Genomic DNA, 26,668 nt, shown 5'->3' with positions numbered 1-26,668 from the left:
GTATGGAATAAAACGCAATTTGGGAGAGAAAATTAGGGTTTGAGAGAGAAAAGCGCAACTTACTCCTTTTTGAGAAATGGTGGCCACTAGAATGATGGAGAAACTAGGATTTTCCCTTTTATAGTGATAGTCTTTTTGGTTAAAAGACTATAATACCCTTACTCATAAAATTACCAAAATACATTTGATAATGAAATTGCCAAAATACACTAATATTACTAAAATACTTTCTTAAAAAGAACAAAATACTTCTTCGTGAAAATAGTCAAATACTCTTTTGGTAAAATGACCAAAATACCCTTTAATTAAATAATTTAAAAATGATTAAAACTATTTAATTAAATAACTTTAAAATATGGGGGGTTACAAGTATTATGCAATTGACTAATTATTTTTTTCCTAGAATATTTGTTGTATAAATAATTATTTATGTTTTTTTTCATATATATATATATATGTTAGATCTTATTCTTTTTCTCAATGAACTTAATTATACTAAAATTAATTGGGAAATCAAGGTTCGAGTTTCTAGAATATTGGAGGTTGCAGATCATAAGAAAAAGGGAAATTTGATAAGTCTTGATATGGTCATGATTGATGAAGATATTTTTTCTTTTAAATAGTATTTTCGATTATTAATAGAGGTTAGTTTTATATTTAATTTATTTTATTCATGATACCATCATTATGGTCTTTTTTGCTTTCCCATCTCCTATTTTATACTCCCTCCGTTTCCTAAAGATCTTCCCTCTTTCCGTTTAAGGGTATTTCCAAAAGATCTTCCCTCTTTTGCTTTATTCCTTATTTGGCAAAACAAATTTCCCTATTTACCCTCTCATGTCACTATCATATGGTCTACCATTACATTATTAATTCAATTTTTCTCCCTTTCTCTCTCCTACTTTAACTCCTTTTTATTTGTTTTTTTTATCTTAACCCCTTTCTCTCTCCTACTTTACTCACACCATGCCCCACACAACTTGATTTTCCTTGGTATCTGTAGGAACAGTAAGTGGGAAGATTTTTAGGAAACGGAGGGAGTATGTGTTAGTGTTTATGTGCTAATAATTAAAAGTTGAAGTTGTGGCTGACACTCATAATTTTTCTTTATTTATGTCCTACATCTATTAAATTTTTACCCTCTACTTTCTTAAAGTATCATTCGGGTATTTTTTATGTTAAAACTGTGTTAGCTATTGTTAGTCATACCAATTATTGGGATATTATTTGCTAATAGACTTAGCTGCAATATTCAACTGAACTTTAAAAATATGAAATTTATATATCACAATAACGAATCTTGAAATTAAGGTATAACGAACAAATACTTTTTTTGTCTTTTTCTACTGTAACAATGAGTTTGAGCATGGTTTGTAAGAAAATAAAAAGGGTAGTGTAACATAGAGAGTTAAACTAGAGTAGAGGATAAGTAAATCCTTAATAAAGTAAACACAACTTTATGATACAATTTGAGTAATTAATGATAGTTTATTAACTTAAAGTAAAGACGATGTCAACTATAATTGTTTTTTTTTTACCAAAAATGAAATGATTCGAATAGATGAAACTACTCAAAGTAGTAATTGTTGTAATAGAAAAAGAATGAGGAAATTATATAACAATTATTTTGATAAATCTCATTACACAGCAACAAAAAAATCAACAATGTTACAAAAAGATTTGCAAAAAGTAAAATAAACAACAACCCGTGCATCGCACGAGTTTCAAAACTAGTGTCTTTTAAAGTAAAACCAAATTTAATTCAACTGATTGTGATAAAAAATTGACATTTGTTGCAGCATTAATTAACTTTCATTCTATAAAAGATTAAGGGGTCGTTTGGTTCGAACCATGAAATGGAGACGAAGTGGAATGGAGATAAGGGGTGGAATGACAATAAAATCTGTTATTTTTAACATTTGTTTGTTTGAACTTAGGAATGAAATCATTTTTCTAACGACTCCCTTTCTCATAAGTTTGGTTCATATTTTTTAATATTATCATAATACCCCAAAAATTATAACTTTCCAGAACACAATAATTTTCTACTGATATGGATGCAAAGGCACTTGTTATCCATGAAACTATTGACTTGATCATGGAAACTCTAGGGTTTAAAATCAAGAGTAAGAATCAAGTCTTGGCTTGTATGGTGACATGGAGCATGGAAGGAGGCGCGGGATGGAGTGAAAAGGAGTCCTAGTTCTGTTAGGATTACTTCTTGCTTGCTACATAGAATCCTAGTTCTGTTAGGATTGCTTTGTTATTATATATCTAGTAGATAGATTTTATGTTTTTATAAGATAAACATGTGCTTGTACATGTTATCTTTAGGCGTGTGTTTTTTACTAATTAGATTAGGATAAGTTTATGTTTTCCTAGTAGAATTAGCATAGATCTTTTATGTTTTCCTAGTTGGTTTAGCATAGACCTTTTATCTTTTTCTAGTTGGGTTAGTATGGGTTGTACCCTATATATAGGGGCCGGATTTTCAATAATATCTAGTTTTAATTTTGCGATATATACATCTTCTTGATTGTTTGCTTGAGAGCTTAACAAATCAAACCATTAGTTATTCTTCAGGAGTGTTGAATTCTTAGTGTTAAACATCTTAAATTCAGGAATGATTTTAAGAGTGTTTAGATTCTTTTATTCAAGTTTCAGGAGTGATCTTGAGTGAAGAAATATCCCTTAGTGTCGACTTTATACTTGTTGTTCGAAGTTCTTGAAGTCTTTTCTTCAAGATTCATATTCATACTTGATTATTAGACTTCCTGGTTTAGTAATCACTAGAATTTTTTGCACACGATGCGTGCTTGAATTTTTTCGAAACAGAAACTCGATTTTTTCGGCATAAGAGTCAAAATTTGAACATTAGACATATGAAGTATAATTGTTTTTAGTTGCAAAATTTGATTGGTTTAGTTTCTATCACTTAATTCTCTCACCATTATTTTTGTCTTTTTTTCTTTTACTTTTCAAAGTTAAATTCTATGAACAAAATAGAAATTTTATTGAATTTATTTATAATTTCTAATATTATAATTTTTTAGTTGATTTTTGAATTAAGTATAGTACTAACTTCTAAATTCTAAACACTATAAAAAAGTAAATAATTTTTTTCCTTGTCTAACTTCTAAATTATGATTTCACTACAAACCTCTATTTTTATCATGACCCACCATTAATTGTGAATGGTTCTTGAGAATAGTGATTTGTAAGTAAATTTTTGTAAATGTTTTTGTATGTATTGACGTTCTAGGTTATTAGTTTTAGTTTGTATGTCAATTTTAAGTTTTAATAAAGTTTCCCGATTATTTGAGTGATTTGCGTGATTTTTATAACGTAATTTCTCAATTGTATGAGTGATTTGTAAAGTTTCTTCTTTTAAGTGATTTGTGAGTGAGTGTTGTAAATTAATTTTCGGTAGTTTTCTTTGAGTGCTGATTTTGATTTTGACATTCCTTTTGTAATTTAGAAAGGGAAGGGGGGCAAAATAGGCATTTCAAAAGAGGGCTCCATTGCCCCCCCTTCCCTTATATAATAGAGATATCATCTACCCACTTCAAAATAATTCAATCCCATTTCACGAGTCAAACAAAATCGATATATCCAAAATCAATTATACCATTTACATCCACAAATCACAATTCAGAAAAGAGCAAAACAAACCATACAAAAATTAAGATATGAAAATAAAGAATTATATAATCAAGACTTACAAAATATTAATAAAAAGAATCAACCAAAATCAATCAATCGTCCAAGTACTACAAATCAACACCAAGATTCACGAATCTATTTCTCCAAAATCACAAAATGAAAACCAAAATCAAGACAATAACCAAGCAATTCTTCAGGTTCGATTTATACAATAGTTATTTTCGAATTTGAATTATACTTCCTTTCCTGAAATTATGGTAAGAGATCTTTGCTTATCCTTGTTATTCCTTGTTTCGAAGCTTGATTTTTACTTTCTTTTTCAAGCATGCATGTAACGACAAACTTGAATTTTCGCCAATACCTTCGATTATACCACCGATTTGGACATCTGCCATTTTTTATTTGAGTGAAAGTGTTGAAATTTTAACAGAGAAATTCGATGAATTTTTGCAAATTGGAAAATCCTATTTTTTTGGATTTGTTTTGAAGACATGGAGGAGAGAGAGAGGTGCGAACAGAGGAGACGAACGGAGGAGAGATAGGTGTGAACGGAGGAGAGATAGTGAGGTGAAGTGTTTGAGGAAGGTAACATATGTTGTTTCCTTTGGTGAGAGGAGGGTTTGAAATGAGTGGAATCAAAATTGGGCTAGTAAGGGAGTGAAATAAGTTAGAAACCCAACTAAACATATTAAAAGGGAGTCCATTACCTCAATTCGTTTCCACGTCAAAAAAAAACCTCCAACCAAACATGCCCTAAAGAGTAAAGAGTAAAGACTATCAATCTTGTATCTATCTTTATTCTATATGGGAAGAGGGGTATGACACTAAAATATTAAAAACCTCATTTTACCCTCATTACATCTCTATTCTAAAATAAAAAAGGAAACTACCTAATTAATTTAAAAAAATAAAATAAAAAATTACAAAAAGAAAACCATCAACAATTCAAATATTCCTAATTTATAAAATATAATTAACAATTAATTTAATTTTCTACATCCCCTAAAAAAAAAAAATTAATTTTCTACTTATTTTTACACGCATCACATACATATAAAAACTAGTAATTCTATACCCCCAGTCCCAAAGACACAAAACACGTCGGAAACAAAACTGCCATGATATAAGATGATAGACCAAAACCACCCGGTGTAGCACAGTAGCACAGTAGCAGTTTCTCTCCCTTCCGCTCTTCTGACTTCTGAATATTATCCCAAAAAATCACGCCCCCTCATAAAAGTTTCCCGCCTTTTTTTTAATACTCCATTAACCCTTTTCTTCCATTCTCTACCCTCGCTTACTTTCTCACTCAAACTCTCAATCAAACCCAGGTTTAATTTATGCAGTTCCAATTTTGCTCTATTTTTTTTTTTAATAAGTTGATTATACTTTCATTTCTTCATTTCTAGTTATTGTTGAATTTGTTTATGCCAATGTTCATGTTTTGTATTTGTTTATAAAGGAAAGAGATTTTCAAATTGAAATGGCGCACTCGATTTCAGAAAAATCTTCTTCAATTTATGATAACCCAGAAAATAATCTTCAGGTAATCTCTCTTTTTTCTCTTTTATTTAGTTTTTTCAAAGCGAAATCGGACTAATTGAAGCAAAATTCCAAATTGGGTAGCCTTTCTTTGTTCTTCATAGAGGGTGTTCTTCCTCCTCCGCCTCGTCGGCCCGCCCGAAATCAAGGAGGAAATTAAATGAAGAAGCTGTAAATGAATTTGATGATCATTATCTCAACAATTTAAGAATTAGTGCTTTCCATTCTGTGTGGTCCAACATTGAAAGCACCATTAAGGTATATATTCATTTTCCTTTTCAATGTTTTTGCTTCAATACCTTGCTAGAAAGTTGAAACTAATTGGAATTGGTTAGAATTCAAATTTACAATTTACATATTGTGAACAAGGAGCGTGTTACCACTAACAACTATGGTAATTCGAACCGAGGTATGGAAGGGTTTCAGGTAATGTGCAATTGTAAGTTTTGCATAAGATAATTGGGGCCAATCAATTATTTATTTGCTTTATTAATCATTTTTGTAACCGGTTAGCTATTTACTAATATGGAGTAGAGAAAGTTGATAAAACCGCATTTTATGAGCCAAACCCTAATCTGAAGAGAGAATGAATTAATAATCATTGAGAACTAAATCGAAATAATTATATCGTAGATACACACAACTTTCGTATATATTTTCTTCGACATGGAGATATTCTGAAATACAATGGTCTTCTAGTTTATGTAGAAGCATGCTTGAGGCTTATGGTCTATATTGTGATTGTCTTCTAGGCTCTGCTGAGGTTATTCTACTTAAGTGCTGTTGAGGCATGAGAAATGAGCCTTCCGGCGCATAATCAAATATATCTAGGCTCTAGCTTTTGTGTTTTCTGTAACAGAGGAGTCATAAGTCGATTTTTTTATATAATTTATGGCTCTTGGAAAAGTATCCTTTTAATGAATAATCATATATCAATTGTGGAAATGTGTGTCTTGGTTTGCCTTGGCACTTGCGGCTTGCCTTTACCTCTTACATCATGCATTCATGCCTAGGTTCATGGATCCCCGTCTTAGTTTGCTGTATACATTTTAACTATTATGTTCTTCATTGTTTATTCACTCTAAGCTGCTTGAAATATGGAATTCCTTGACTATAACTTTTTTACACACTTTGTGTAATATTCTATATTACCTTTCTTAAAGTGATCATGTCAAACTATATAAGATCCATTATGCATGGAAAACTAATATTTTCAATGCAGGGTTCCTCAGAGATATTAATATAAGCATATTCAAAGATATAAATTCTTGGGTTCAGAATTCATTTAAAGCAGTCAGATCATGTGGGGAACCAGGCTTTGCTGAAGCCACTCAGCCATATCCTATAGCCCTCGATGCCTCCTCGAAGCAGATCTTCACTGGGCTTGTCTATACTAGTAATACTTCATTTACAAGTCTCTATTCGTGCTTACATCATAATCCATATAGAAAATCAGCTTTCTTATACTTTTGGCATCCATTTGACGTTCTCATTCATCTCCGTATGAGTTATTGTAATACTTGATCAGTTAATTGTTCATTGGAAATATTGACGGATGGGTGTGGCATTTGAGAAAAAGTAGAGAAGTAAAATCTACTACAAGTAGATTGCATACTTTAATATGGGTCATCCTATTTGTTATATGTATGTTTTATCTATGGGATCGAGGGAATATGATATTCTCAAGAAACTATAGATGAGGACAATTTGAATGACTTTGTGGATCTTAGTGAGATTATCAAACATATTAATGTCTTTGTAACCTTATAGCTCTAAGCTGATTTAGCGAATAATGTGATCATTTATGTAGTTCTGTATTCACATGATAAAGCATATAATGTTGTTTGCAGAGAATATGGAGTTCGTTGATGATCAAATTACCTTTGAAGAACTTAGAAATCACTTGAAGTCTTGTGGCTGCCATGTAGCTAACATGTCTTCACTGGACTTCTCAGCTAAGAACGGGATTGGTGGTTGTTTGAGTCGTTTATTGAGAAAGTTTATGATGATGACCCTGGATGTAAGTCACTTTTAGCAAATCTTTGCTGCAATTGCTTTTATTTTATTAACAATCTACATTAAGAGTCATCATGTGTTTATTGAGCAGGATGCTGACATGTCCATTCTAGCATCATGGTATTGTGGACGAAGTGAGTGTATGCCAGTGGTCATAATCATTGAAGATATGGAGAGATGTTGTGCTTCAGTCTTGTCTGATTTTATTCTGATGTTAAGGTATTTAAGCTGCCAATATATAAGAGTTTGATTTAATTTTTAAAAGTCAGATGAATATTTCTTTTAAGCTAAAACCCAATTGTAGCATAACATTTGCCTTCTGAGGCGCTGCTTACACGGACTTACTGTAAATAGCTTTATAGCAAATCAACCTTAATGAGGATTCATAAGGACCACCAAATGTGTTGCTTCTGCACTGCTGCTGTTGACAAGTGGCTACTATCAGTCCAGTCCAGATATTAATTCACTGCTACTTATTATAAATAACAGTGGACAAGCTATTGCTTTCTTCCTTTGTCTGGTGAGTAAGATGACTAGATGCTTCTCTTGCACTCTCTGGTATTCAGATAACCTCACATATTGCACCTCATTGGGTCTATGAGTCCTTGCTTTTGTTTGTTTTCTTTGGCAGCAAATGGGTGGTTAAAATTCCAGTCATCTTGGTAATGGGAATTGCCACAACGCTTGATGCTCCAGGAAATATACTATCTTCAAATGCTCTGCTGTGTATCCGCACTAGTAAATTTATACTGGGATCTCCATTTCAAAGAATGGATGCTATTGTTGAAACTGTTCTTCTAAGGCCTTGTTCATGGTTCAATGTTGGCCACAAGGTGGCTCTTTTCATGAGAGACTATTTTCTGAAACATGATGGAACCTTGACTTCTTTTATAAGAGCTTTAAAGGTACAACAATATAGCAATGCAGCTTATTAAATGGAAGCTTCGAAGATTGTGCTCTTATTGATATTTATTTTCTCTCCTCTCCCAGATTGCTTGTATGCAGCATTTTTCTTCAGAGCCTCTAAGCTTCCTGCTGAAAGACTTGGGTGCTGAAAATGATTTTCAGGTGTGGGTTCCTACTCCCCCACCCCAATAAAGTATTACTTCATTTTACTGCAATTTTTATTATTATTCCAATCTTCTTGTGATGGAGTGTTGCCGTCTAGCTGCTCTAAATTATAGTAATATTACCCGTTATTATCTGTTCTGGCTTTGATTGACTAATTCTAATATAGAATGGACCTTGATATGGATAACTATCTTGTGAACCCTTCTTGTGACTGTTTTGATATACTAGCAAATTTCTGCTAAGTATCATACCTTTCCCAATTTCCTCAACAAATTGAATGAAGAAGTTTAGGCGAGTATCTTTCTGGCAAAGCAACATAGTGTCGTGCGTTGTCACTGCTGTAATTATTTAAATTTCCTCCCTTTTTTTTTTATTAATCACTTCCTCAGAACATGTCCTTAAGCACACATACTAAAGCAATGGAAAAAGTAAATATTTTGAGAGGGAATAGTTGCTAAAAATGGGTATGCGGTGTTAACAGTAATCTTCCTTAAAAGGAAAATGTAGGATTAATAAACAACGGAGGAAGTATATAGTTTCTCCTTCACCACTTTGTTTCCTCTTGTTTCAGAACAATAAAATATATTGTATGTTCATATGGTAAAAAATTGTTGACTATGGTTATTAACTTATCGTAGTATATACTACTATGATTCTTATTGAATTAATTCTTGACGGTACCTTGCTCTTTATATCTTCTTTTACTTTCTTTTCTGTTTGGGATTTCTCTGTTTTGTGATCAAGAATAATGGTCAATGTTAGTAATCTTTGACCTAAAAAATCATATGCATAAGACTCGTTATATTTAGGATGCAGCACCAGCTGCGGTACCTTGTAAAAGCACAAACTGCATGTTATTAGTAGAGTGTTTGTTGTGTATGTCTATACTCTACATGTGCAAAATGGACACGATTTAGCATCAACAACTGTTTGATGGTGGAGTTTCCTCATTGTTATATTAGTCGTGAAACCTTACACTTTTAGTTGAGTTCATCTGTAGGAAATCTGGAAGGAGAAACATGTCGATATGCAGAACATGGTGTTGAAGCATTCTTCTCAACTTTGTTCTTGCGGAAGGTATGTAAGGATGCCTTTTTGTTAAAATTATTCTTTGTTGCTGATATATTTCGCTCTTGATACCAATTGAATTTGTTCGTCTTTGTAAAGTGATAAAGATGGTGAACCCACCAGTGAAAACTTAGTCGATGCTATCAGAGAACTGAAGAGACTGCAGCGACGCTGGGCTACTGTTGTCCTGGTGAGCTGACAAAAGCTTCTTCTTTCTGTTTCCTTCTATTAGTTCCTTTTAGTGCTCAAGCTCAAAGTGATTTTAGATTTGTGCATTAATTTTTTTTCCGTTAAAGGCTATTGCACATAAAATTCTACACAAACATTTATGTGCACTTGATAATGTGGATTATAATTCGTCATTAATTTTAACAAGATATACTTTCCTAGTCCCTCCTTTGCAATTATTAATCCTATTTATTGTGCCTTATTGTTTGTCCTATCTCCTAACTATCAAAATTTTCTCTGTATTTGAATCACTGCTCTATTAATGCTGTTCTTATCGGATCTTTTCCACTTTCTTGATCTTTGAGAAAAGTCAACTAGGAAAAACATAATGAAAAGAGGGAACACTCAATTATGTCATTATTGGCCATAAAAAATGAAGCTAAAAGAAAATGTCTATCATCTAAGATTCAGACATTTCCATTTTGATACTACTGATCTGATTGGTGATCTTGCATGTATATAAATTAACAGATGAATCTAATTGCAGTGCCTACATGAAGCTGGAAAGCCCTTAAATGTACAGCTGTTAGATTTGTATAGTGAGGCCCTTGATCCTGATATGCCTAAATCGAGTACTTCTTATGACCAAGGGACTTCTTCAAGGAATGGGTGTTTTTCTAGTCAAGATGGTGGCTCTTTCATACGAGCTTCCATTTTCAAAACAGTGCATAAGGTAAGGTAGGTGTCTTATCTTCTGCATACAATTGATACTCTTTCTGATATACAAGATTTATGTATCATTAGCCTGTGCAACTTGATGATTGCTTCCTAAGAAATGAACCTCAAATATATTTAACTCATAGGTAAGTTTATACTAGCCTGTGCGGACTATCTCTCCTCGATTTTCAATGGTCCAGCTCCTTAACCTAGCAAGAGTGTTGTATCAAGCAGCCAGCAGGCAGAGTAAAGCTCACTCGTAGTTTTGTTAATTTTTTGTCATTTTATCTAAGTTGCTAAACATATCTGGGCAGGTTGAGGCTTTAGTTGATATGTATTGCTGCCTCATCAATGGTTCCAGTTTTATAATGGATTTCAGATTTTGAATTTTGAAAATACGACACTAACCTTCTACACTGTTAAACCAATCTCATGAACATGTCATGCTTTTGTTTTGGTATCTGTTAGACCTCAGCTCAATCTCACCACATGTGTTTACCTCACTATTTTCTGGATACCTTTCTCTCTCTAGCCTTATTTCTATTTATAGACTAGAGGTGTACATCATGTACCTGCTCACACCCAATTTTTACCCTTGAATATTCCCTGACATCACTAACAGTTACTGTAACAGACTTACAACAAACTAGAGATGATTACCAACTTGCCCCCCCTTTTTTTACTGTTGACTTCTTGAATAAGTGAACCTGATAGGAGGAGGGCCTTGATTCCTTGCATTACCCTCCCCCCCCAAACTGCCACCTTGTCCTTAAGGTGGAATTGAGGGACCTCTGAGAGAGAGCAGCCATATTTTCCCATGTGGCTTCAAAGTCCTGCAGTCCTTGCCACCCAATAAGAATTTCAGTGTACTGTGCCACCCCAACCCGTAGCAGCTTCTTAGGAATAGTGTCCATAACCAAATCTTCAGTGAGAGCAATATGAATGGTTGGGGAAACATGAGCAGTACCTACTCACAGGGTGCACGTTAGAAGAGGGAGCAAGGGCCAGCTTGTAAGCAACCTGTCCTATCCCTTGTATAACTTCAAAATGTCCATAGGAATGTGCAGCTAGTTTCTCATGAGGCCTCCTAGTTAGGGAATGTTGTCTGTATGGTTTAAGCTTGAGGTGAACCCAATCTCCCACTTGAGACTCCACATCTCTTATGTGAGAATTCTCCTGAGCTCTCATCCTTTGTTGAGCCATAAGTAAATTCCCTTTTAAATCATCGAAGATGGCATCACTTTCTTGAAGCATCTCTTCCACTGAAGAAACTGGGGTGCAACCTTTCTGGAATTTGATGAGATGAGGGGTTTCCTTCCATACAAGGCTTTAAATGGTGTGCACCCACTTGAAACATGAAATGATGTGTTATACCGAAACTCAGCAGGGAAGCCAAGTTGCCCAAGATCTTGGCTGGCAGTGATAAAACACCTTAAATAAGTTTCCAAACTCTTGTTCACCACCTCTGTTTGCCCATCAGTTTGAGGGTGGTATGCTGTACTACTCTTCAGAGATGTTCCCTGCAACTCGAAAAGTTCCCTCCAGAATAAGCTAAGGAAGACCTTGTCCCTATCAGACACAATGGAAGTAGGACCCATGTAGCCTAGGAAATGTGCATATTTAGTCAAACGGTCCACCCCTACTAGCACAGTGTCTACCCCATGGTATTCAGGCAAACCCTCTATAAAATCCATAGATAAGTCTTCCAAACCAAGGCAGGGTTGCAGCTAGGGATGTTAACGAGCCGAACCGAGACCAAGCCTGCCAGGCTCGGATCGGCTTGAAAATGGGCAAAAGCCCAGCTCTTTGAAGCTCGTCAAGCTCAAAAATCTCGGACCGGCTCGAGCCTCGACTTAAGCTCGAGACTGCCGAATACAAGCTCGGCTCGACTCGAGCTCAATCCACTCCATATACAGTTAGGTATTTGGAGTAGTATTTTATAGAGAACAAAAATTGTATGTCTCATTCTCCCACCAATGTGGGACTTTATGAATTAGCTTTTTACATTATATAAACAAAGGTCACATGTTGTTCCTTTTGTAAAGGGCATAGGTGTAATCTTTTGTTTCTCAACCAATGTGGAACAAGATCAAACCATAAGTATAATTAAGGTAGTAACATTTAATGGAGAAAAAAACTATCTTTTACACTATAAATCGATGTGGGACACTTAATATTTTCCATAAAAATCCTTATTTAAAGAATTTTCGAGCATGTTCACGAGCTTTCAAGCCGAGCCAAGGCAGCTTAGGCTTGGCTCGTTAGCATACCGAGCCGAACTCGAGCTCGACTCAAGCCCTCTCGAGCAGGCTTGGCTCATCAACACCCCTAGTTGTAGCAACCCGGCAGGAAGGTGGACACTTTTTGCGTTTGGCATATGACACAAGAAGTCACATCTTTCCTCATCCCAAGCCCATTAAGCTCCCAACCTCTGATAGGTCTTGAACTCCCCGTTATGGAACCGCGAGATCTTATTACGAAATGCCATAATAAAAATCACATATTTCTCACCGTGTTGTCCGTTCCGTAATGCGAACTCGCCGCTCAGAACGTTTTTATCCCCGTTTACATTGGCCAAAATTATTTTATGAATTAATCATATATCTGATGAACCAAAATATTCTAATAGATTTAATTATATTAGTTGTAGTAATGCTTCATAAGCTAAAACAATGCAAATAAGGTTAGAATATATTAATGTGAATTTTTTGAGAAAATTCACGCTGTGTCGGCCGCGATTCGTTCCATTCATCCATTACAAGCCGCTTCCGCAACAACGCAAGCGTTACCGTGATCGCAACCGCATCCGCGATTAGTTTTCTTTGGTTGTAGCTGCTTAAAAGCAGCAATGGCTTCTGGGTTCTAGGGAAACCGATCCTTTTTCAGTTGATCAGTTAGAGAGAGAATTGGAAATAATGAAAGGAATAACAGATAATTTTAGTAACCGGATAGTTAAGTTGATTGATTAATTGGATGATCTATACAACCTTCTCACCATTTGAGAAGTGAGAGCTCTCCACATGTGTTTACCTCACTATTTTCTGGATACCTTTCTCTCTCTAGCCTTATTTCTATTTATAGACCAGAGGTGTACACACTTTACATCATGTACCTGCCCACACCCAATTTCTACCCTTGAATATTCCCTGACATCACTAACAGTAACTGTAACAGACTCACGACAAACTACAGAAAATTACAAACTCCCCCCTTCTTTGCCATTGCCTTCTTGAATAAGTGAACCTGATAGGAGGAGGGCCTTGAACATATATTTGTACTATAGTGCCTGCAGATGTTGAAGTTCTAGGAGTTTGGGGGTTTCAAAAGTACCTAGGAAAATAAGAGTAACAATTGAGATAGGAAATATAGTAAAGGTGTTTCATATGTGAACCTGTGAACGTGCTTTTCTGTAAATTTTTTTTTTTCCTTTTGAGGCTTTCAATACTGATTGAAGTATGGGGCTTATTGTTCTTACTTCTTAGTATAAGGGTACAGGTATTACGTTTACCTCCATTCTCTTCACCTGATGTGTGGCTTTTTTTTTTTTTTTGTTCTGTTTCTATTGTCGCTATCTTTTTCTTCTGTGGGGTTTATTTCTTGGGAAGAAAGCGTTCCTTCTAATCTTTGATTGTAAATGAGTGAGACTGCAAATGTCTGGAGTCTGGACCAAGCTGGTGCTATTTGTGAGATTTCCCTTTTTTTTTATTGTTTTGCAGTCAAAATGTCGTAATTTTTATTAGCTAAGGGATATATTACATTATGTTTCAGTTAGACCCCCTTGTAATTCCGATGTTCAGAAACCCAAAAAATGCATTAGTATCTGTTTGCAGTAGTAGTTGTTTTATGTCAGTGTTGACTTGCATACATCTTGTCGTCCCAACTGCCTGTGGTGAAATACTGAGATCTATAGAATGTTGGTGGTAGTGTCATTGGCCAATGAAAGAGCTTGAACTATTGGAGGTCAAATGAAGCTCTTATATCTTAGAGATTCAAGAGCTTGACAAATTGAGTACTATAAGGCTTGAGTTCTATAGATGTTTTAGCAAAAGCAAGCTGTGATAAACTGATAATCCTTGTATCCCTCCTTAACAAGGGGTGTGTAAATGAAGTTACCATTCTAGTCTGTCATCCCTTATCCTGATACAAAGTGGATGAGAAGTGCAGTTGTTATCATAACAAGCTGAGAAGCTGATCTAACCTTGACACTGCTTGTTTGTAAGTGGATCTCTGTCTATCTACAGATCGTAAAAGCTAAGGGACTCTTAGAAGATTGTTAGATAACACCAGATTGTTCAAAGTTTGAAATGGTGGATGTGCAAGGATTCTATTGTTTTTAGTCTGTGAAACTATATATGGGTATTAAGTGACTTGAGTATTGGAGTTGGAGTAAATAGTTGGGCTTTTGCGAGCTCATTGAAGGTAGGTGGGCATTGGCAACTAGTTATGAAACCAATGGAGAGTGGATAGGTAAAGCTTTAAAAACTCCAATATGCTTGCAATAAATAATTGTTTTATAGACATGGTATACCGTTCAAAATTTAATTTCTTGTTTATTTGAACCTCATCATATGTAGAAGTGATTTTTTCTACATTTAGTAACCAAAATCTAGTGATATTCAGTTGTTGCCAATAACTTGTATACAAATGGGTGTATTTGTAACTTGTAAGACGGGCAAGTCACCCATATCTCATAAGAGCCATCCTTTCCCCTTAAGCTGCCTCAAAAAAAATTACCCCAGTCTTAGCGTACAGCAGTACACCCCACCTTATGCAAGGCTTGCTTATCAAGAGTCATCCAGCCATGCCTGTACTAGGTCTGAATTTAATTATTCGAGTAATTACATGTATTAACGTACATAGTCTGTGTTCTAATTATGCCATAGAGATATTCATCAACTTGATTATGGATCTTTCTATTATTGGTATCTAAGTATGTGTTTGACCAGGGATCTTCCACCAGCAGCGCTGTCTGAACTGCTTAATAGCTGGGAGAGACATGCTGATGATGCATGTGAGGTATGATTTTGACTTATTATGGTATACTGGCAATTTATCATGGAAAATCTCATGGAAATTATATTGTTTGACAAACAAATCTTTTGGTTGGCTCAGATTGCAAGTAACGTCTTATTCTGGTAGACTGGCAATTTATGATGGAAATTCTTATGGAAATTATATTCTTTGACATGCAAATGTTTTGGTTTGCTCAGATTGCAAGTAATGTTTTATTTTATAGACTGGAATTCTGTGATGGAAAATCTCATGGAAATTATATTGTTTATTTGTTTGAAACGCTAAAGTTTTGCTTGGCTTAGATTGCGTAATGTTATATTTTTCCCTTGACCTTGATGTGTCTCAGATGACACTCATTAAAAAAGTTGACAGCCAAAAAGAACCATAAAGGAGAGAGATCATTTCAAAATAAGATTAGAAGAACTTGTGTAGTGTCATGTTTTAAACTCTCTTAATCTTCTCACTTATATATCTGAGCATCAGAAGCAAAGTGTCAAGTATATTTATGTTTCCTTGGTGTTTTTAAAATTCCTCCACTTAATTTGTTGCTAAATATCATTCCTTGGGTAACAGAAGACCTAAAATGCATTCTTGGCACAAATCTCAGAGATATGACTAAACCCATCAGATTGGAAAACCACTGGTCTCTTGCTCTTTTTCGTAATAGTTCTTGAATTGCTTTTCAAGCTGTAAGGGTTCCTGAATTGCCTTTTAAGCTCTAAGATACTGTGTTGCAAAACTCTGAACTCCTGTTTAGAATTCTAGTTCAGGAGATAGGAACTTTGATGGTAAAAGTGTCATTTAGGTCCACTAAAATCTGTTCTCAAAGTAAAGAAAAATCAATAATAAAGAGAACGAAAAGTAACTCAAGATCATTAAGTATGTGGATAATTTAAATATAGGAGTGACCAATAATTATTTAAGATAGCTTTGAGTCTCTGCTTCTTAAATGTCTTTTGTATCCTTTTGACTTGTGTATGAAGTTCCTATGATGGATGCTTTATGTATGCTCTATATTTGCATATATATGCTCACTTGCTGAAATATTGTTCTGTATAATTATAGCTGATTTACCCTTTTCCATGCATCATTTTTCTTCTGTTAGATTTGCGATAAAGTCAAGGAGTTGCAAGTTTTGATGAATTCTGTGGATAGCAAGAGCTCAGGAAGTGATTTGGTGAATGTTTCCTTGTAATTTTCTGTCCTTCACCATACTGTTGTTAAAAGATATGTCTGCTCATTCTGTTTTATGAACATCATAGCACCTTTGCTGAGTGACTCAATACTGTGATGGTTGGACTCATCACTTGACCCGACCTGACCCAGATGTGGACAAGTAATTCGGATTGTAACTAGGACGGAGAAAACAGACACTTCTCCTTAATTTGTTTCATCAGTTGAAGAGCAATAATATTCAATTTCATTTGAAAGTAAGGTTAGTTGTCAAGCTTTCTAGTGGCTTGACTCATTTCCAAACTATGCTAAGCAACTAAGATGACAATTCAAACTTTTTTTAAGGATTTAATCTCTCTACTCTCTATTTATAACAATTCTCCTCTTATCACACTTTCCTCCGACTCTCTTCCTTTATCCCAAAGCTACCTAATAATGCAATACCAATATTACCCCCTCCCAATAGTCCAGTTCATTACAATAGTGTGAGTATACAATTGGACTCCAGTACCCACAAATGACAAACAGTTCCTGGAGGGAAAATTGAAAACTATGGTTATATATGTGGAATGGATTAAATTAATGCCATAACCTTAATATTGATTACACCTCATTTACTTATAAAGTAGATAGTTTTAAAGTTATGACTCCTACACTAGGCAACTAAGCACATAATAGAGGGGAAAAGGGAGGAGAGAGAATTGGGGGGGGGGGATGGTTGAATGCAATTAAGACGATGCACCGAAGAACATGTAGCTCTTTGTGCACCCTCTATCAGATGGCACATTAGTATACAATACGTAAGTTAGTCGTTTTACTTAATAAAATAAATCGCCAGAACATCATCAGCAAGATCGAAAATAAATCGCCAGAACATCATCAGCAAGATCCTGTAACTAACGGTAAAAAAGAATGAAGAATCCTGGCTCCCTAAACTCATGCAAGTTAGTATACTGGAATGACGGTTAGCTAAGTAGTTTTTTTAGAGATTCCATTAGAAAAGGATCTTTTTCAATCCTAGACTATGTAAATTTTTAGAAAGATATTTTTAGATGGTCAACCTAGTTTCACCAGGAAAACCAGTTCATACTTCCCCTCAAATATATATATATATAGAAGTGAGTTCGTATGAGAATGCATACTTACATGAGAAATGAGAATGAATTTTACGCGCTATAACTCTTATGAATAAGTGATGTAACTCCAAAATAAAGAATATTAGAAAAAAAAATTCAAATTTTTTTTTTTTGGGCTCAATGTTTTTGAGGGGGGTATAACTCTAATGATTAAGTAACTCTAATCCAATGGTGTGGTTGAGATTCATTTTCATTTCTCATGTAAGGAGCATTCTCCTGTGATCTTGCCCCTATATATATATGCATACTCTTGGAGAATTTTAGAGAGACATAAAAATTTCATTTCGGAAATACATATGCAATGACCAATTGTGATCATTTTCGAGAGTAAAACAACTATTCATTAAACAAAAATTATATGATTGTTTCAATTATTTATATGTAAATGATGTTCCTTTTTGTTCTTTTTTCATGTTTCACATGAGGTAGATGATGATGTTTCTTTTTATTTTCTGTATGTTCTTTTTTTATTTTGTGTGCTTTTCTTTTTACATGTTATTTTTTATTTGTTTTTTACATTTTTTTTATTTTTATTTTGAAATGTGTGCTCTTTTGTCTAAGAAGTATGATATTTTGATTATAACTATATGTGATCTAACTATATCTCTTCTTTTTTTTCACAACCTTGATTGGTGATAACACATTCTTTGGTTTTTAATTATGTGTTCATTTTACCTAGAAGGTATGTTCTTCTTCTACTATATGTTCCTTAAAAAAACATGGTATGAATTTAAAACGAACATGTCATGAAATTAACACAAACATGACATGAAATTAAAAGAATATCCAATGTATAAGGAACTATAAAAAAAATTGAAAAAGAGCATTATTTCTTAAAAAGAACGTGACATCTAATCGTAAAGAACATGACATGAAACAAAACTGAACATTTTTGAAATCCAAAATCAACACTATTGTGAAAAAAAATAACACAGAGTGAAATTTTATAAAACATGGCATGAAATTAAAAAGAACATCCAATGTGTAAAAACAATACAAAATAAAAAAGAAAAAGAACTTTTCGTTTTAATAAGAACATTGCTTTAGGGAGAGTCACCAACGTTTTGAAAATAAATATAAGTAAAAAAATTAGAAGTTGCAATTTTGATTGTATCTTCTTCTATGGTTCTTCTTTGTAATGACCCATGTTCTTTCAAAAATAGAATAGAACTTTTTTTGAAGTATGTTCTTTTTACCTTTAAAGGGTGCTCATTAAATTTAAATTGTATATTTTTTCACTTTAACCTATGTTTTTCAATGAATATAGATTAGACATGTTCTTTGATTTTAAACCATGTGTTTTTTTGGTTGTTCTTCCATTCGATTTTTCGAGTTCTTTTTCTCCATCCATAACTTCTCAATTATTATGTGAAAATTTAAATTGCATGTTTTTTCTTATGACAATTTAGATCAATTGCTTCTCAATATCTTTGTGTGAAAAGAAAAGTTGAATTCAGCACTTGGGTGTGAAAAGCAAACGGTTTTAGACTTTTAGTTGATCAATGGATAAAAGCAAATAAAATTCTTCAAATTTGAGAGTATGTGGACTTGTGGAGATATAAAATAAAGTGAAAAAAGACCAACCTAAAATAAACAAAAAGAAAATATAAAATGAAGAATATACTATCAGAGAAAGCAGCTTGATGCAATTTAGAGAGCAGAAAGGTTAACACTAATATTTTGTAACCTAGTTTGATAATAATCTTTTCCTTAACTAGAGGATATTGGGTTAGTATTTTTAATTTTTTCTTCTTTTTTAGTGTAGTGTGTATTTATTATGATAGGTATTGTATTCAGTTTTTTTCATCATTTTCAGTCAGTTGCAATTTGCACATGTTCTTTTTCTGTTTAGAGGAGGTTCCTTTCATTTAATTCTTCATTGCTTCTCATGCGTTTTGTTTTGAGAGGGATGTCATTATGACCCATGTGCACATAGCACACTGTGCACTCGGGTCCATAGTCCACAACTTGATGGTTGACTCCAGTATGACACTTAAATAGTCTCTGTTATATACGTAATTTGTCCTCAATACCTAATTTTGTTATTTATATCACTTCCTATTTTCTTCTCTAAGCATTAATAGTAACTCGTTTTCCTGCTGGTGAAGACAACACCTCTACATCTTAATAGTGTGAAAACTAGGTATAATATGAGGAACATGTCAATGTGTTGAATGTAGGCATCTTCGAGGTGCTAAATTTTCGTAGTTTATTGTAACTATCAGGCTTTTGCTGAGCAGTTGCTCATGGTTTATTATATTGTTTAGGTTGCTGTCTACATTTAGTCATTTTCATTTCAGGATGATGCTTTTGAAGGCAATAGCATATCAGAGTAGAATACTGTGCTGAATCAATTATGCTTTTCATTATTTTGAGTGATTAATTTCCATTACAAAATGTTTTTCAGGAGGTTTTCTTCCCGAGGGACAGATGCACCTAAAGATCCAAAAGTATTGAATGAAAAAGCTGTTGCATTGATTGAATGGATGCTTCGGTAATGTCATCATCCCTTTGCTAGACCATTGATACTTGTCCTGAGGTTAATTTTTTATTTTTCAGCAATTGCCTACCTCTATTAGGGAATCCCTAACGTAACTCTCTCCTCACTAGATTCTAAGCTTTTTCTGGTCCAGGATGGTTCTGCGTCATTTTACCCTCAGTTCCATATAACAGCTACTGGCTAGTCGTGCACAAACAGTCATAAACCTTCCGTAGCATACTACTGTCTCTGGCGATCTTGCCTGATATAGTGTTGCACCAAAATAGACATGTCATCTTTATCCGTTCTGATCCTGTAAACCATGATTGTGGCGGTTCCAGAAGTTGACCCACGTGGGTTTGGAGTGTATTTGGTGATAGAATGGTGTCGTTCTGTCTCTTTTTTTTTGAGATGTGGATATTATTTATCGAGAATAAATTTACAATTAGTAATTACTTCCTCTCTTTCACAATATGTGCAACCATTTCACTTTCACAATATGTGCAATCATTTCACTTTCACGCTTGCCAATGCACATCTTTGACCCGTAAATCTCTAATTATCAATTAGTTAAAATATATAAAGTTGATATTCAAAAATACATATTGAGATTAATCAACATCTTAGTTAATAACATCTTTATTTTATACTTCCTCCATTTCTTTTTAAGTGACACACTTCTGTTTCTTTATAAGTGACACACTTCTCACAAAAAGCCCTCACTTAAAAGGGAGAAGTGTATCACTTTAAAAGAAACGGAGGAAGTATATCATAAAAGAGGTATAGTCAAAGTCCAATAGATAAATAATGCAAAAGTCAAACGGTTGCAAGTATTAAGAGATGGAAGAGGTATATTTTATGTAACAGGCGACAAGGAATATATTATGTTATCGGGGTAACTATGAAGCAGAGTTGGAGTTAATTATTTTGCTAGTAAGGATTCATGATGTGTAGCTATAAATATAGAGGGGGTGAGAGAAAACTATTCAGATAGTTAAGAAAAGAAAACACATTGTGAGAGCACCACAATCCTCTCGGATGAATTGTGGGATGTAATTTATTTATCACACTGGTTAATCAAGACAATATTCTATCTTGGCTACTAATTGTTTGTTTGATTCAATTTGCTTAAAATACCTGAGTTCTTAGCAGCCTCAGGCCCTCGTATATGCTTTTCTATTATTTGGTTTCATTTCGGTAAATTTGTTGCGTTTGAAGAAATAGGATCTTAATTTCAGTTACATGTTTACACTCTATTTGTATTGCTTTTGATATTTTTAAACTACCGGTTTATAGGAATGTGCAGTATGACTAATTAAGAGATAAATTAATTCTATATTGAAAGTTAATTACTTTCTCTATTTGTCTCATACTTAAATGGTAAGAGATACCAAAAGATCAGGTTGATGGGCTATACCACTTGCAGCTCTTACCACCACAAGTTATTTTTGTGCAATTTTCCCACCTTGATTTGTCTACAGCTTCTAAATCACCACTTAATCACGTTTTCCGTTAATTTTTTCGTCTACCCCCCAGATAAGCACGATTTCCCCCTTTCACCACCTTCATTCACTACTTCACTTGTAACATTGATGACTCTTCACTTTTCCACCATTTTCTTTGTTCTTCAATCTCAGATTCCTTCTTTCTCTTTCATCATCATCAACCTTTGTTGCTGTCTTTGACATTCTCTCCCCATATCAGTTCCAACCAGACATTGGATCCCAAAACTTGCCAGCATCAAATCTTCATCTTCTACCTGGGTTATCATTTGTCCAGGTTTTGCAAAATGCTATAGGAATCCCACACACACATTTTCTCTTTTGAAGGGACAAGAGTGGATTAGTCTTCTTCCCAATTGCCTACAAACAAAAACATTGGAACCCGATTTCAAAAGACTTCAATTGAAAAATTCCCAAATCTGTGCCAGCAATCAACCAGATTCTATCTCAATTGCAAATGTTTATTAATTCACATTGAAAAAAAATCCTAAATTGCGAAAAGCAACTCAATTCGTACCTTCAAATTTAATTCTTTCCTTGCAACTCCATCAAGCAGCTCCAAGTCTACCTATTGAAAACCTCAAATTCAATGCAATCTGATTTGTAAACCCTAAAATTTGGATGCAAATGTGTGCTTGTTGAGTTTATATAGGCAAAGGAGGGAAAATCGTGGTTATTTGGCAAATAGCCGTTGAATTAACAAAGGATATAATGGTCCATAGGACAAATTTGACGGAAAACATGATTTGGTGGTAAGTTTATAAATTTTGGACAAATCAAGGTGGGAAATTGCGCAAAAATAACTTGTGGCAATCGCCAAAAAGTCCTAATCTGATTGAGTGAAATCGTGCAGAGAGATTGTCCGTTCCTTAAACTAGAAAGTAAGAAATGAGCCTAAAAAAGGGAAAGGCAAAAATAAAAGGGATGGGGAGAAAACAAAAGTTCAGTGAGGAGTTGATCCCATTACCTATGTGGTGGGTGACTCTATAGGTTATCCTACCACTGAACCAAGCGTTTCATTCTGCTTTAATACGATGCTGCTTGTTTATATTTTTTTTCCCCCAGGTTTTTTGTGGGTTCAGCTGAATCCACTGAACTTCGCTAGATACCCCCCCCCCCAGTGAGGAGTTGATCCCATTACCTATGTGGTGGGTGACTCTATAGTTTATCCTACCACTGTGCCAAGCGTTTCATTCTGCTTTAATATGATGCTGCTTGTTTATATATTTTTTTCCCCAGGTTTTTTGTGGGTTCAGCTGAATCCACTAAACACTACTATTCTTCATCACTAGTTAGATTTGTTTTGTCAGGGTATGACAATTTATCCAGATACATAACCTTTATTCTTGATATCCATACATGAGTGTTCACCTGTCTTAGTTTGTAGTGATGTCAAACTTGGCAAACTTAGCTGTCAATAAGCTTCTATCTTTTGTTGATTAAATTTTCCCTCAGTCTCACTTGCTCGTAAATTTCATCAGGGTCATCTTTATGCCAGATGATGAACTAGTTTATATTTGATAGGTTTTGATATATGCCTATACTGACAGTCATTGGGTTAATGTTTTCTGCCCAGAGATCAGATGAAGCCCATTGAGTCTTTGCCCTTTCACGAAATCTTGTGCTTTAAGAAGGTTGACAAGCTTCAAACAGTAAAGTCTTTTCTTGACCTTTTAGCCCTTGAGGCTTTTTATAGTTGTAGGTTCTCATAGAGGAAGATTGGTTCTGTATACCGATGATGAAAAAAGAAGTTTGGGTTTTTGCTAGTTGATGAGATCTTGCAGTCTATATCCCACCAAAGCTCGTAACATTATGTTTGCTTGAGACCATTGTTCATTTGTCTTGAACTATGACTTACTTCCTCCGTTTCTAAATAAGTACAACACTTCTTGTTTTCACGTTTGCCAATGCATTATTTTATCCATTAATATCTTCAATTATCAATAAGTAAAAATTATAAAAAGTTGATATTAAAAAAATTCACATTCAGACGAATCTAACAAGATCCCACATGACTATGTTTTTCCTAAAATGTTAATCATCAAAGCTAATTAAAGTTTAAACTGTGAATAGTAAACACTATGCAAATGTTGCACTTATTTAGAAACGGAGGAAGTATAAAGTTTCTAGCTCATATACCTGAAGGCGAATGACTTCAGGGATGAAGTCTTTAGCATCTCTTATGGACTCCTTTTGCACTGAATCATAGGATTAGCTTTTGTGTGGTTGAGTAGATGTGATTTGTCTTTTCCTGGGGCAACAGTTTTATCTTTTTGTAGACAAAATCTGGATTAGTGGCTATGGAATGTCTGTAAATGATTCTTCTTTGTATACATTCCTTATTGTGGTTGTCGGAGCTTGACAATTTTCATCTGTGTTAGGCCTTACTGGGTGATCCTAGAAAAAGAATTCAAGCTGATCTGCTGGAGGTCCGTAAATATTTGCGCTGCGGCTGCTGCAGTAGCAGAGAAAGCAGATTGCTGCCATCTCTTCATGACACTTCAATTTTGTAAGTAGTTGCTAACATCTCCTGTGCAGTAGTGGAAATTAAGCTGTTGTATCTGTCTCATTTTTGTACTTGTGTAATATTTTGCTCTCATCTAATTCCTTCGGTTTCCAATTTCTTAAAAGTAGCCTTTGTAGCTGCAGGCTGCAGCTAGTCTACTTCTACTTTTAGTAAAAGTATTGCCTCATCTCTACCGGATTTCGTTTGCTACTACTTTTCTTTTCATTTTTCTCTAAAAATAAAGGATGTTTTGGTTAACAAGACAACAACCTGCTGCTTATCTGAGCTAAGGCACTGACTGATCTGTACAACATGGAACTTCAAAATCCTCTAGTGGTAGGATGTTCGTTGGGAGGAGTTTTAGTTGTTTTTTCTGCAAGACTATACTATATATTGGGTCAAGTTACGATTGGTGGTGGCTGCTTCAGTGAGAGAACTCCAACAGAACTTCAGTTTTCTTCTTATATTTATTAACACTAGCTTTTATATGCACGCGATGCGTGCGAAAATATGTAGAAAATTAACTTTTTTTAGGGGATGTAGAAAATTAAATTAATTTTTTATTATATCTAATAAATTAGGGATATTTGAATTGTTGATGGTTTTCTTTTCGTAATGTCGTTTTTTAATTTTTTAAATTAATTAGGTAGTTTCCTTTTTCTTTTTGAATAAAAGTGGGTAGTTAGAATAGAGATGTAATGAGGGTAAAATGGGGTTTCTAATATTTTGGTGTCCTACCCCTCTTCACATATAGAATAGAGATATACCAATTTAAAATTGTGAAGTTGGTATTCAAATTATTCAAAAGATATATTATGTGATATTTTTGTACTATTACTGGATTTGCAATTTCTCCTGTCCAGGTATATTCTGGCTCAAGAGCATGGTGATATCATTAATGTTCACGATTGGTTCCAATCTTTCAAGGCCATTCTCGTAAATCCATCTATCAAAGCTAGGAGTAAGTCAAAGCATTCTTCAACACCTAAGAAAAAGAAAAATATTGAACATTCGGATAGCTACAGTGCAGCGGCAATTCAGTATCCTTTATCATTATTAATAGTATTTCTGTCTCTTTGTCATTCTTATGTTGTCAATGTGCACTTATAGAATCATAGGACTATGGATTTGCTTATTTATTAGAGATTTCATGGCCATGTCTCTACTTGTAGCCTGGTATGGCTTTTTTAATTTATATTTCTGTTTAGCTTCAATCGTCTTTTACTACTAACCCCAAGAGATGATAAAGCATAGAGCAAATATTTTACCTTTTGGGTTCATGCCAATTGCTGCTTATTCATGATTCTAATCATGCTTTCTTGCACTGGGAATCGTCCCATAAGTTCAGAATTTTTTTGGCTTTGATATCCTTAATCTTGTTTTTGAAAGAGCACGTTTCTGCAAGGGAGTTTTAGAGCTCCAGGTTACTGGACTACTTCGAATGCCTACGAAAAGGCGCCCAGACTTTGTGCAGAGAGTGGCCTTTGGACTGTAACAAGTCATAATTATTACTCGTGCCTGAAATTGCATCTATGCCATGAATTCCAGACTTTTAGGTAGCTATTCCCTTACTTCTGTTTTCTGTACTCTTTAATCATCTTGCACTTATCCTATTTTAATTTCCATCGCAGCCTGCAGAATTATCGGTGCTTGCATGTTGTACTTTGTAGATCAAAACAGAGAGAGATGTGAAGAAGACCTTGTCAATACTAAAATCACATTATCACGGACCATGTTGGTTCAGCTTATGTAAGCTTCATATCAAGACGTGTGCATATGATATTTTACGCTTTAGAATTGGTTCCGCTGCCCATTTCCTGGTGGGCAATAGAAGTACTTTGTAACATAGAAGTATACGGTTTCTTAATTTTAATGAATTGTCATAAGCACGTCATTAGTAAATACTTCAAGTTTTCCAGTATCTATCGGGATATAAATTTGAAGAAGTTTCATAACAGTTCTACTTTATACATAGCTCTTTTCAACACATGCTGGCTTGGAGCAACCCATTAATGTGTTGTGCAAGACAGTATGAATAAGCTAACCTTTGAGATATAATTGAATGAAAAAAGCTCATGAATGTGTGCTACATAGGATGCTTGGCAAGGCATCACCCCGTCCTTGTTGATAATTCATGAAAGTTTGGTCTGTAAAATTTTGTTGGCTATACACTAACAATATTCAAGGTGCTCATGAAAGGAGTAAAAATCTTAAATGAACCTGGAGTGTGCTCGTGTCCTCGTAATTTAAAGTAAGTTGGTACAATGCTAAACTTCCGTACCAATTTTAGATTTGGTATCAAATTTACTTGTACTTTGGTAGCATATTAGAAGTTTTTGGTACCAAGTCTGAATTTGGTACCAAATTGACTCATAATTTTGTTACCTCCTTGTTTCTTTGTATTGATAATGATACTCTCTTCCAATATAGATAGAGGTAAAAATCCATCATTGTCCTACCAAATCTACACCTAGGGTGCAGTACAAGGAGAGGGGTGAGGATTGAGGAGAAAATACATTTTTGCTCTTTGTGAAAAGGGAGGGGGGAGTTAGTAAGATTATTCTAATAGATTTGCTTTGTACTTCCAATTTACTACTTATACCCCGAAATACAA

The 26,668-nt window shown here is 34.4% G+C and overlaps 1 protein-coding gene across 3 annotated transcripts; it reads left to right on the top strand.

Annotated features, from left to right (window-relative positions):
- Positions 1-4,612: 4,612 nt before the first annotated feature.
- Positions 4,613-26,011, top strand: LOC104885209 (origin of replication complex subunit 3). 3 transcript variants are annotated; one of them, XM_057394216.1, is made up of 19 exons: positions 4,613-4,994; positions 5,126-5,209; positions 5,310-5,463; positions 6,484-6,601; positions 7,056-7,225; positions 7,313-7,440; positions 7,853-8,126; positions 8,212-8,289; positions 9,293-9,369; positions 9,460-9,550; positions 10,076-10,266; positions 15,192-15,261; positions 16,364-16,449; positions 19,975-20,061; positions 23,125-23,200; positions 23,930-24,057; positions 24,918-25,094; positions 25,444-25,610; positions 25,686-26,011. In XM_057394216.1, exons 2-18 carry the CDS (start codon positions 5,184-5,186, stop codon positions 25,547-25,549), a joined length of 2,037 nt encoding a protein of 678 aa, XP_057250199.1. In that variant the 5' UTR covers positions 4,613-4,994; positions 5,126-5,183; the 3' UTR covers positions 25,550-25,610; positions 25,686-26,011. The 3 variants fall into 3 exon arrangements, with proteins under 3 accessions (XP_057250199.1, XP_057250198.1, XP_057250200.1); XM_057394215.1 differs by having other exon boundaries at positions 5,290-5,463; XM_057394217.1 differs by lacking the exons at positions 4,613-4,994; positions 5,126-5,209 and having other exon boundaries at positions 5,344-5,463; positions 6,438-6,601.
- The last annotated feature ends 657 nt before the right edge of the window (positions 26,012-26,668 follow it).

Source organism: Beta vulgaris, chromosome 4, assembly GCF_026745355.1.
Source record: "Beta vulgaris subsp. vulgaris cultivar EL10 chromosome 4, EL10.2, whole genome shotgun sequence".
Taxonomy (NCBI): Eukaryota; Viridiplantae; Streptophyta; class Magnoliopsida; order Caryophyllales; family Amaranthaceae; genus Beta; species Beta vulgaris.
This window is presented reverse-complemented; position numbering and strand designations above follow the sequence as displayed.